The 12840-nt window shown below is 34.2% G+C and overlaps 1 protein-coding gene across 2 annotated transcripts; it reads right to left on the reverse strand.

The window, feature by feature from the left end:
- Nucleotides 1–367: 367 nt before the first annotated feature.
- Nucleotides 368–10160, reverse strand: LOC143233446 (uncharacterized). 2 transcript variants are annotated; one of them, XM_076469693.1, is made up of 6 exons: nucleotides 9920–10160; nucleotides 7384–7505; nucleotides 7149–7264; nucleotides 4557–4729; nucleotides 3715–3907; nucleotides 368–605 (listed from the first exon to the last, which is right to left on the reverse strand). In XM_076469693.1, the coding sequence occupies exons 1-4, from the start codon at nucleotides 9954–9956 to the stop codon at nucleotides 4711–4713; spliced, it is 294 nt and encodes a 97-aa protein (XP_076325808.1). In that variant the 5' UTR covers nucleotides 9957–10160; the 3' UTR covers nucleotides 368–605; nucleotides 3715–3907; nucleotides 4557–4710. The 2 variants fall into 2 exon arrangements, 1 of the variants encoding a protein (XP_076325808.1); XR_013018158.1 differs by lacking the exons at nucleotides 7149–7264; nucleotides 7384–7505 and having other exon boundaries at nucleotides 374–605; nucleotides 9920–10023.
- Nucleotides 10161–12840: the final 2680 nt, after the last annotated feature.

Genomic DNA, 12840 nt, shown 5'->3' on the forward strand with positions numbered 1-12840 from the left:
CCAAAGGTGTGCAATTAGAATATTATTACTATTTGAATAAGAAAATAAAGTTAAATACTTTGTTCAAATTTATCAGCAAGCAAGCACAGTGAAGAAACTATAGTTTCCAGGCACTTGTTTTTATTATATCAGTTACAAAATAAAATATTTGCTTTAGGTTTAAATAACATAACTAATCAACTCTTAGCTGACTTTATATCACTGATATTTTAAATTTGTGTTTAAACACAAACTGCTGCTTTTGGTCAATGTGAGAGAAAAAAAGATATTTACACAAGCTTACTATACTTCTAGATATCACTCAGTAAAATATATTTATAATAAATATTTATCTGTGAGTAAGTTTGTACATTAAATATTTTGATATTATGTATAGATATAATATTACTGTTTACTAATAAGAATGTTACAAATATATATTGTCATGTTAAACTACTACTATGTTTAATAGACCTCGCAACGAAGTTCTTCCATTTTTATTTGTTATCACTCACTGTAGCCGGATATACTCCATCGCTCCAGATTGCCAACATATCTCCAACGTTTACCAAAATGGCTTCCTCTAGTGGGACAGCAGATATCCATTCTCCTGTTTTCGTTTTCAACTGAAATATAAAAATGTAGGATTTATAAATTGTCGCCTTTCACGTGAAGTTATACACCATAATAAAGTGATTTTTATTGTTTCTATAATCAGTTTTATAATTGTTTATAATCGGTGTGCTAGTTTCGAGGTTGACATTGAGGAAAATCAATCTAAAATACAAATTACAGGGGAACCTCGGTTCTCGAACAATTCGGTTTTCGAACAGATTGTTTGAGAGAAAAATGTCCCGGTTGTCGAACATAAACGCGCTTCCCGAACAAAGCTGTCGTGGCCCGAATCCCCGAAATATCCCGACTGATGACCCTTCGGCCATTTTCGGCCCACGCCATGCTTGCCTAAAACATTTTACCCGCACTTCTCGCTCAGTCCACACCCTCGCTAAAATCTACTGTGAACGTTCTCAGTTTTCTTTCTTTTTGTTTTTCTAAATATTCTGATTAAATAAGCCACCATGGGGTCAAAGAAGGAAAATGAAACCAGCAAACCAGAAAGAAAAGTTGTTACAGCTACAATAGAGGTGAAAAAAGATCTCATAGCGAAGTATGAGAGTGGCGTTCGCGTGTCTGACCTTGCAACACAGTTTGGTATGGCGAAGTCTATAGTCTGCACCATACTGAAAAATAAAGAGGTCATCAAAGGAGCTGATGTTGCAAAAGTAGTTACAGTGCTTACGAAACAAAGATCACAAACAATGGAAGACGTAGATAACCTGTTGTTGATTTGGGTAAATGAAAAACAGTTAACTGGTGATAGCATTTCTGAGACTATCATTTGTGAGAAAGCAAAGCAGTTGCATGCTGACCTCCTGACAAACAACCCTGGAACGAGTGCTGATACGAATGATGTCTTTAATGCTAGTAGGGGTGGTTTGAAAAATTTAGGAAGAGAACTGGCATACATTGTGTTGTGAGACATGGGGAGGGTGCAGTTCTAACAAAGACGCTGCTGATAAATTTGTTAGGAAATTTAAGGACCATGTAGAAGCTGAGGGTTTTATTCCCCAACAAGTGTTCAACTGTGATGAGACAGACCTCTATTGGAAGAAAATGCCAAAGAGAACCTACATCACCAAGGAGGAGAAGTCACTGCTAGGACACAAGCCAGTGAAGGACAGGCTAACTCTATTGTTATGTAGTAATGCAAGTGGGGACTTAAAACGTAAGTCTTTGCTTTTGTACGATTCTGAGACCCGAGGGTTTTTAAGAAAAATGTCTTGAAAAGTAAACTAAATGTCATGTGGAGGGCTAATAGTAAAGAATGGGTAACCAGGCAATTTTTTATGGAGTGGGTCCATGAAGTGTTTGCCCCATGTGTAAAGAATTACCTCACGGAAAAACAGTTGCCACTCAAAACCCTTCTTGTGATGGACAATGCACATACTCACCCACCAGGCTTGGAGGACGGGTTGGTGGAGGAGTACAGTTTCATTACGGTGAAGCTTTTGCCCCCTAACACGACTCCTCTCATTCAGCCCATGGACCAGCAGGCCATATCGAATTTTAAGAAACTCTACACCAAAGCACTGTTTCAAAAGTGCTTTGAAGTGACCTGTGACACAGAGTTAACCGTCAGAGGGTTCTGGAAAAATCACTTTAATATCCTCCATTGCTTGAGGATCATAGACAAAGCCTGGATGAAGTGTCTTTGAGGACCATGAACTCAGCCTCGAAGAAATTGTGGCCAGACTCAGAAGCAGATAGAGACTTTGAGGCTGAGCTTGTTGTCAAGGGTATTGTCTCACTAGGCAAGTGTATGGGCTTGAATGTGAGTGGTGAGGATGTGGAGGTGTTGGTGGAAGACCACAACACTGAGCTCACCACGGAAGAACTCAAAGATTTTCAGAAGAAGCAGCAACAGAAGGCAACTGAGGAAGTGTCTTCAGATGATGAGGAAGGAAGGGAGGATGCTCCTAATTCACTAATCAAGGAAATGTATGGAAAATGAAGAGAGTTACAAGGTTTTGGGAAAACATTTCACCCTAACTAAGGTGTAGCAAACTGCAGCATAAACCTTTTCAATGATAATGCCATGCCTTACTTCAGAAACATTTTAAAATGCAGGCAAAATGAACCTCATTAGACAAGTTTTAGTGAGAAATAGGTCTAGTGATTCTAAAGCAGGTTGTAACGGTGCAAAGAGACAAAAAAAAAAAAAAGAAATAGAACCCCAGAAAAAGAGTTACCTGACGTTTTTATGGAAGGTGGCTCCCCTTCTAAACAATAATAACCCTCCTACTCTCCATGTTTCTCACCACTTTTCACTTACGCCATCAGCTTTCCTCAGCAGAGGTGAAGTGCAGTTAAATTTTCATTTATTGTCTTTTTATTGTCTTTATAGTTTTTGTGGTTTTTATGCATGCAAGTATTATTATACAGGTATAAATAAGCAATATTTTTACTTAAAATGATCCATAATGCGTAATTTTTGAATGTCTGTAAGGGATTAATTTAATTTACAGTATTTTTATGGGAAAATTGATTCGGTTTTCGAACAGCCTTCTGGAACGGATTAAGTTCGAGAACCGAGGTACCACTGTATTTGAGTTTGTAAGTGTGGTTAAATATGAATCCTTTTAATATTTGTTATAGCAACGAAAAGGGTTAATTATTGTACAACATACAGTTTCTTTGTATATACTAGCTGATGTACTCATTCAACGTACAGAGAAAATATTGTGGTCAAGGGAAGTGACATAGCATGGATGAGACCCGAGCTTCGACTGCTCTATATCAGGCATGCCCCTCAGTGGCACTGTGGCATGTATTTGGACTTACAACACTAGCTAAAATAACAACAAAAGACTTCCCTCTCAGCCACTGAAAGACAGTTAAATTCACTAGGAAATATTAAATAAATCAATTAAATAATTTTATAAGAATTAAATATATTGTGATTTTAATATTCAGTTATGACCTACGTGGATATCAGCCATCATGTCTTACGAAGCTGAGATGAGGTTTAGAAAAAGAAGCAAGAAGAGACAATACAGATAACCAAGAACAATACACAGTGGACACGATTTCCAGATTATAAAGTTATATTACATTAAATCTTTATGGTTAAAAGTTTAATTGTATTCATTTTAAAAGCATTAATTTAATCGTTACCTCCAGACCACCAACATTATCTTGAAACAAAATGTCACCGTTCCAAAGTCAGAATGTTCACCGCAACGAACAGTTGTTGTAAGGTCAGTCACATCTGTCACAGGAGGGTAGTACAGCAGTCTTAATGTTGATGCATTTTCTTTGTACTTAGTGAGTTCTTGGTGTCTCTTCAAGAAAAAGTCTTCTGCGAGGTCTGGGCACCAAAAACATTCAGTTGTAAAGGTCGGTTATAGGGGAAAATTAGAAACACTTATTACACTGAGATTATAAATTTAATTTCTGTGAAGTAATTAAATAAATATGTTCCTCTACCAGCAAGTGTATCTTGTACTTTAAACTTTTTTACACTTCTGGCATTAAAAAGATTTGAAATTAAGAGAACACTTAAGAATAAACAATTTAAAATGAACAGAAACAAACAACAATATGAAGAAATATCGTTCTTCCACTGAACATAACATATACAATTTATTTATACTATTACTAATCTGTAAGTTAGTGTGGAAAATTGTTCTTTGATACAAACCTATTTCATTATTGTTCAAAATTGTTTTAAATTAGTAATTTTTTTAACATTATTTTTATTATGTACAAACTAATGTATATTTTGCACCATAGGTGGTCTAAATGTCGCCCAACAAACAGACATGGGAGAACAGAAATATTTTCAGGTGAGGGTGGGTAATGAAACAAACATCTAAATCAACAAACTGTTTTAATATGTGTTAAATCTGTTTACACATGATATTGTACCAGACATTATCCTAGTAATATTAGTTAAATAATCGGAGAAATACTACTGACAAATAATTCTCATAACTAAATGGAAGTCAAAATGTTACCTAAAGATAAGGCAAGAACCACCAAAAAACGGCGACACAGGTTCACGCACGAGTCGATGAAGTCAAGACAAGTTTCTTTGAATCCGGGAACATCTTGATCAGATGGAAAGATACATTCACTGTTCCCTATTTCATAAGTTTCTTTTATTTCTTTTTAAATTCCCGTCTGGAGACTAAATGATGAAAGAACCGCAGTGGGTGTTAACTTTAAGGAGTCAGGGGACATTTAGTTACTTGTTTCTTTGAACAGAGATAATAATTGGTAAATTTGTTTTGTAAATGTAAATAGAAGTTCTATGAATCTCCATATACAACCAAGGTGAAGAAGTGGTCTTGTTTCGCTCCTGTGTTTATGTATAATCAGAACTGGTACAAAAGATGAGTGTTCGTGAAGGGCGAAGTTTGTTATTCTTTGTACATATACGTCAATGTACCAGGTGATAGTGAAAGTCGATCACTTTTATTGTAATGGACTCAAAAGGTAACATGTAAAAGTGTCGAAGGTCAAGAACAAACTGAGGTTGGAGGAACTTTGTACCAAGACGCACATTTCCTTTGAAAGTGAATATAACTATTTCACGTAATTATTTAGGAGAAGAATCGCATTCTAGAGGACAAGGTACACAACACTGTGATATACACTGCTCAGTCTACTTAATACAAATAGTAGTCTTACCTAAACAGGGCAAATAAGAACCAAATACACATATAGTGTAGAAACTGTGTGTGTGTGTACGTTTTGGAAGCATGCTTTCCAACAAATGAAAATATTAGAAAAATATTTGGTATCTGTTATTATACTTTAGAGATCAGGTACAATAGAAATGAATATAAAGATATTTATTTTAATAACTAATTCAAATAACCTATTTTGTATCTTCGTCACTTTATTTTATCGTTTTTATTCTTTCCGTTATCAAAATATCTATTTGAGCGTAGTGGGTGGTTGATGTTTTTAACAACTGTGGAATGTTTAAAATAAGTAGAGTTTTGCTAACAACCAACAGAGGACATTTGTTGTTAGTGATATTTTCTCTCTCTCTCATAGGTATTTGGGTATTGATGTTTATATACCCAGGAGGGTCATGTTTCGTCGACCTCTCCTACTTCCTTTATATTTGTTTTTACAACTGTCAAGTGTATTTATACACTGCACACGAGGGCTACCGTAACCCGTACCCACTCAGGCCCCTTTCAGGGCAATGTCCATGCACTATCTACACATACACTTGGTGCAAAAATCATTTTTCTTTATAGTTCCATGATTATTTGCACTTTCACTACATAGGTATTAACTATAAAACATTTACATTAAAAAACCCTTTCAAAGTTTAGTAATTAACCCCTAAACTAATGTGTAGTTTAGTTTATAGATTACCTTTTCTCTTTATTTAGAAAATATATATTCACTGGGAAAAGGTGTTTAGGTCTATCCTCATCATGTATACACTTCCTGTGTAGTTCGCTTACCAGTTCATTTTTACTCCAATTTCTGTCAAAATAATTCATTATGCTATGTCGGAGTCTATCTACTATGTGCGCGTATTTATACATGAATTCTGACAGTGTTGTTCTAGGTACTTTATAAGCTGTTGTAAGTAGTGTATTTTGTTTTGTTTGAAGTAGTTTTTTGTTACTTACATTTATCCATGCAGAAGCTGCATTCATAATTATTCACAGGACTAATGTACGTTTTATATATTTTTTTGATGTTATCTGCTGATTTTTATGATGTTATCTGCTGTTGCTAAACTAGTTTTACCAGTTAGTCTTCTAGCACAGTTTGTTCTTCGCCAAATTTTTGTTCTAATGTTACTTCTGTGGTTTACCCACGTTAGTTTTGAGTTAAATGTAAATCCTAAACATTTTGCAGATGTAGCAGTCTGAAAGAGTGCTCCATTCATATAGATCTGAGGTTGTGTTTTTTATGTTTTAATGATATCAGTAGAAATAGTTTGGTTTTTTGAATTTCGCGCAAAGCTACAAAAGGGCTATCTGCGCTAGCCCTCCCTAATTTAGCAGTGTAATACTATAGGGATGGCAGCTAGTCATCACCACCCACCGCCAACTTTTGGGCTACTCTTACCAACGAATAGTAAGATTGGCTTAACATTATAACGCCCCCACGGCTGAAAGGGCGAGCATGTGTGGTGTGACAGGGATTCAATACCACGACCCTCAGATTACGAGTCGAGTGCCTTAACCACCTTGCCATGCTGGGTCGGGAGGATTAGAGAACCAGGATCTAGTTCCATACTATTTCAACGGTTTGATTTTTGGCTTCTTTCTAACGAAGGGGTAGTAGTACAGAAATGATTATATTGCGTCGCGATTGTTTAAGAACATTGATCTAAATAGATAAAATCAAAAAGTAGATAAATCAGCACTGAGGAATATCTGATGAACTTTTGGAAGATAGACTTTCATTTATCAGGAGTTCCACTTCTTCACTTACCGAAATAAATCTTTATAATCAAAAATGATTATTGTTAACCTTTTTATTGTGATTTTATGAAATATATTGGGGGAAAATAACAAAATAAATTTACATTATTTTTAAGGATATTTTTTATGTATTAATTTTCTACCTACATTTCTTTATCTGAACTAAGGTAGCCATAGTAATGATATGGAAGTCTTTTGTATTTTTCTTTTACTTCAAGAGGAAGTAGAAAAAGCTCTCTGGACTTCTGGAAAATGGCGGAAAACTAGAAAACAGAAAAGATATATACAACTACATGTTGTTCTGTCGTTTTGTAAACTTCCTATCTCAATCTTAACAAAATTAAAATTGAGAAAAACAAGTAATTAAAAGAGCACGACATACTTGTTCTTGTGATATTCCATGGTTTACAAGGTAAACAAAACCAATTTGTGAGAAAGCTTGGTGGATTTCTGACGCCACTTTACGGAATGCTTCAGTACTCGGCTGACCAGCTTGTTTCAACCCTGTAAAAAAACAATATGTTTAATTACAACAACTGGGTCGGTGTGAACGCATTTTCGAAGTTAGAGAAGCAAAATTATACTTGTTACAAGATAGTGTTACTTTTATCATATATTTAACACTACATTCTTTGCTTAGGCACTTATCGATTTGAGGAGTAAAAGAGCGAATAAAATTATTCCAATAAAGATATATTTCCAATGCCCATTAACGCCGACACATTTCGCTCAATACGGAACTCATCAGTACAGCTGGGACACAAGAAAAGCAGTATTGGTTATATGAAGCGATTTGGTGATATCTGTAAACTCATGTTGACGAATGAGAGAGTAAATGGCCATAACTTCTGGGGTTTGTACTCACTGAAAATAAATTCCAGAGTAGTTCAAGAGCTAGTGGTGGGTGGCATTTACAGTTGTTTTTCCTCTAGTATATTACTTCAATTTTGAATTTCTAGAGCATATAGGACTCAAGTAACTTTTCGTTAAATTAAACAAACGAAGAATAGTCATTTATAAAATATCTTCCAGCGCATTTGTATGTTTTATGTAATCCATACTTTTAAACTGCTGTACTCAAGTTTGAAATATTGCCGCGTCTAGATATAATTTTAATTCTCGCAAAACTACCCGAGGACTGTCTGGGCTAGTCGTCCTTACTTTAGAAGTGAAAGACAAGAGGGAAGACAGCTAGTCATGACCACCTACTGCAAACTCTTGGCTACTCCTTTACCAACAAATGGTGGGATTGAGAGTGGCTTAATGACGCTCACACGAGTGAACGGGTGAATTTTTGTTGTTGAGTATCGAACCCCCGACCACCTGACCATCACGTTTCCCGCACAGAGATATGTACGAAGTTAGTACTTTTCACCAAATCATTCAAAGACCCGAGTACTTCACGAAACAGTATTATATAGATGTCAAATCTGATTTCGATTTACAATTAGTAAGCCTACCAATTACCATTCATATATTAGTTGAATTAGTGAAAAATGTGTTATAGTGGATTTGACAGACATAGTGGAAATAATAGTTGTTTAACTTTGTATTACATCGGTCCTGTAAATTATGTCTTGGCTAGTTTACAATAACATGCTCGAAGCTGACTAAACATCAAGTTTAAAATGTTTATAAACTTGATATACAGAGTTTGACTTTCCATAGTGGGCACAGAACAGATAACCAAATGAGTAGCTGTAGTTTTGACGATAAAATTATAGAATAAATATACAACATGTTACATAATTCTAAGCTACATAGTTGGCTATTTGTGTTGTGTTCGTCAAGGGTTCTAGCGCTACAAGCCTTTCCGATGACTCATTGAAGTGCAGTGAAATCAGATTTGGAAATATTAAATAATATAATTCACGTATTTATGTGAGCGTTATTTTTGAGTGATTTTAATATTTGAGTTGTGACCAAAGTGGATGTCAGCGAACATGTTTTACGAATCTCAGATGAGAAACACAAAGGAAATATAAGAATACAGATGACCAGCAACAATAAGCACTGGGCATGATTTCCTTACGGGTTGTCAGTAATAATTGTTTACGATTTTAACACGTACAGTTTCCACAAATTGATGTTTTTCTTTTATTCAATAATGTCTAAACTTCTTTGACATGTTTCTATCTTATGTTTATCATGCGGACTCATTTATAATTGTTGTTGTTTTCAACCCCGAAATATTGTAATCTCTATATCAGAATGATAAATTTATTAGCTTTTATTGGAGCATAACGATTTTTGTCTTCAAGGTGGAAATAGTGTAACTGAACAAGTACAGCTGTAAGCACGTTAACCAAAGTATTTAGACACACAAATAAGTGATTGATAAAACATTGGGAAATCGATTAAAGTAAACAAAACTTTGAACTCCAAAATGTCTTTGCGAAGAAACATCTTTATCAGTTTTAAGAACTCGAACTTTTTGTTGGTAGTTATTTTTCAGTTTGTTCTTGAAATGTATCAACACTTTCTAGGCTTAACATTTTATGTAAACAGTTCTTGTTTTTATTACATCGACACAAGTTTTTCAGCACAAATGAAACAAGCTTCATGTAATATTTTTCGTGCTATTAAGTTCAGAAACACAATCTCCCATCTTGAGCACCAGAAATGATTTACATAATGTTTTTTTTTTAATGAAAAGACACACCAGACATCAGATTTATTTGAAGTTAAGCCTATCAGAAACCAAGTAGTTCTTATGACACAATTTGTATTGTCCTCCATTGTTTAGGTTTTATTTCTTACTTGAGATATTTCAGCAAAAAACACGATTTTAGAAATGTCTAATTTCTTTACGGTCTGATACTTTGTTGTATGACATTTTAAAAACACATATTCTTCTATTTTCATCATGTGTAAAGCTTATTTTATATTTATTGTAATTTTCAAGTTCACGGACTTACCCACAGCTTCGATGTCGACAACTGGAATAGAAATCATCAGTTCTGCTGAAGTCTCGAATCACTACGTAATGAAACAGATTTATCGTTCGGTTTAGAGACAAATAAGCTGATGTTACATCTCTAAGAGTATGTTGTTATCACGCCAGTGTTAGTGTCCAATAATAGTTAACGTTATCGGTGATTGGCTAGAATGTACATTTTCATTGAGAATATTTTGTTTCTTCAACCCAATATTCTGAGGTTACAGAAATACTCTTGGTGTAAACTTACTAGTGCAAAGAGCGCTGAAAATGTGAAAAACCTGATGCACGAGTGTATAAGCGTGACTGGAAATGTATTAACGATAAATGATCTTAGTAGATTTTGTTTAAAGGAGAGAAACAGTTTAAAACTGTAATACACAACTGCATAAGTATGATTTACAAAGTTGTATTTATAGACGTGGAAAAGGTGTTTTTAAAATTAATTGACTGATTCATATAAAATATTTGGTTCATTGTTGTTGCTTCAATCAACTCTTTTCGTGACTGGCACTATTTAAACAGGTTTGTTTTGCCGGGCTTGCTCTGACACTAGCTGAGAAGATATTCTAAGGACTCTTCAGAGGAGTTCTGTGTATTTGTATTAGTTCAAACTTTACATATTTCCGTGTTTGAATAAATACGTCTCTATCAACCTCAATGGGTCAGCATGGCCATGTGAGTTAAGGCACTCGACTCGTAATCTCAGGCTTGCGGGTTCGAATCCCCACACCAAACATGCTCATTCCTTCAGCCACGAAGGCGTTGTAATCTGACAGTGAACCCCACTATTCGTTGGTAAAAGAGTAGACCAAGAGTTGGTAGATGGTGATAACTAGCTGCTTTTCCTCTAGTGTTACATTATTAAATTAGGGACAGTTAGCGCAGATAGCCCTCTTGTAGCTTTGCGCGAAATTAAAAAACAAACAAAACAAGCTCAACTCAGTATATCTTTCTGGGGATAAATTGGACAATAATGTCGTAACGTGATACATCCATTATATGACAAAAATTCCAGAACTGTACATTTGACGAACGTGTGTACGTTTTATTCTTTCTTTTCAAGACATAGCTAAGTCCATCTTTAGCGTTAAAGAAATTTTAACTTACTAATGTGTCACGAGTGTTACTTTACATATCTTAGAATAAAGGTGCAGTGAGATTTCCGAGTTTGTTCTCTACTCTTCCATTTCCATGTTGTAGAAAGTTGTAAACGTCCCTATTGCTTTGCTCTTGCTAACCTCAGATCAAACTATCACATATTTTATATTTTGTGAACAAGCTCAGGGTTGCTCGGGAATCATCCTTTGCAGAAGTTTTTCAATTCTTGAGCCATAAGAACATAATTAACAAGAAACCAAACACACTTCTATCCTGACAACACTTCACACCTTTAATTTTTGTAAACGCACATTTTCTCTTTCCTCCTGACAGACTCTTTTCATATCAACTGGATTATTTCTGTATGAAAGGATTATATCAAAGGATTATCTCTATGTTATCTGTTTGGAAAGAAAATATAACATTGATCAATGTGTTATCTAAAAGGATTATATCAACGGGATGATCGATATGTTATCTGAAAGGATTATATTAACGGGATTAGATTATCTCTGTGTTATCTGAAAGCATCATATGAATGGAATGTTAAATGAAAGGATTATATCAATTAGATAATCATCGTCTTATCTGAAAGGATTATATCAACAGGATAAACTCTATTTTATATGAAAGGATTATATAAACAGGATGATCGATATGTTATTTGATAGATTATATGAATGGGATTATCTTTATGATATCTGAAAATATTATATCAATAGGAAGATGTCTATGCTATATGAAAGGATTATATTAATTGGATTATCTCTATGTTATCTGAAAGAATTACATCAGTGGGATAATATATGTGTTATTTGAAAGAATTATGTCAACGGAATTATCTCTATTATATTTGAAAGGATTATATCAACGGGATTATCTTTATTATATTTGGAAGGATTATATCAACGGGATTATTTCTATTTTATCTGAGAGGATTATATGAGTGGAATTATCTCTATGCTATCTGAAAGATTATATGAACAGGATGATCGATATGTTATCTCAAAAGGATTATATCAATATGAAATAATCTTTATGATATCTGAAAAAGATTATATGAATGGAATAATCTCTATGTTATTTGAAAATATTATATCAATGGGATTATCTCTAGGTTATCTGGAAAGAATTATGGCAACGGAATTATCTCTATTATATTTGAAAGGATTATATCAACGGGATTATCTTTATTATATTTGGAAGGATTATATCAACGGGATTATTTCTATTTTATCTGAGAGGATTATATGAGTGGAATTATCTCTATGTTATCTGAAAGATTATATGAACAGGATGATCTCTTTGGTATCTCAAAGAATTATATCATTGGGATTATCTGTATATTATTTGAAAGGATTATATCAATGAGATTATTAACACAAAAATAAATTTAACACATACACAGACATCTAAAGTAGGCAAATACAATATTAAGTCAAGCTAGTTCCAAGGGATTCCCGATCCGGAATGTTATTCGGTCTTCCAACTGGATCTGTTATTCGTGCACACTGAAATCAACCACTCTTAACTTCCAGTGCTATTACTCCAACACTTTATCACTAACAATTTTTTTTTGTAAATTACTCATTCTATTTCGTAAACGAGATCACCCATGTCACTTCCAGAAAGGCCTCTTTGTGACCAGCTTTGATATAAATTCATTTTTAATGTTAAAATTCCGTTAATCAAAACGTCTTCCTCTAGTATTTTTTAAGGGAGACATTCTGTTAGGAAATAGCAACAGTTTTCAAGAGAATAAAATCAGTAACACTAATTGTTTTTATTTTTAATTTATGT

This window comes from Tachypleus tridentatus, chromosome 12, assembly GCF_004210375.1.
Source record: "Tachypleus tridentatus isolate NWPU-2018 chromosome 12, ASM421037v1, whole genome shotgun sequence".
Lineage (NCBI taxonomy): Eukaryota > Metazoa > Arthropoda > Merostomata > Xiphosura > Limulidae > Tachypleus > Tachypleus tridentatus.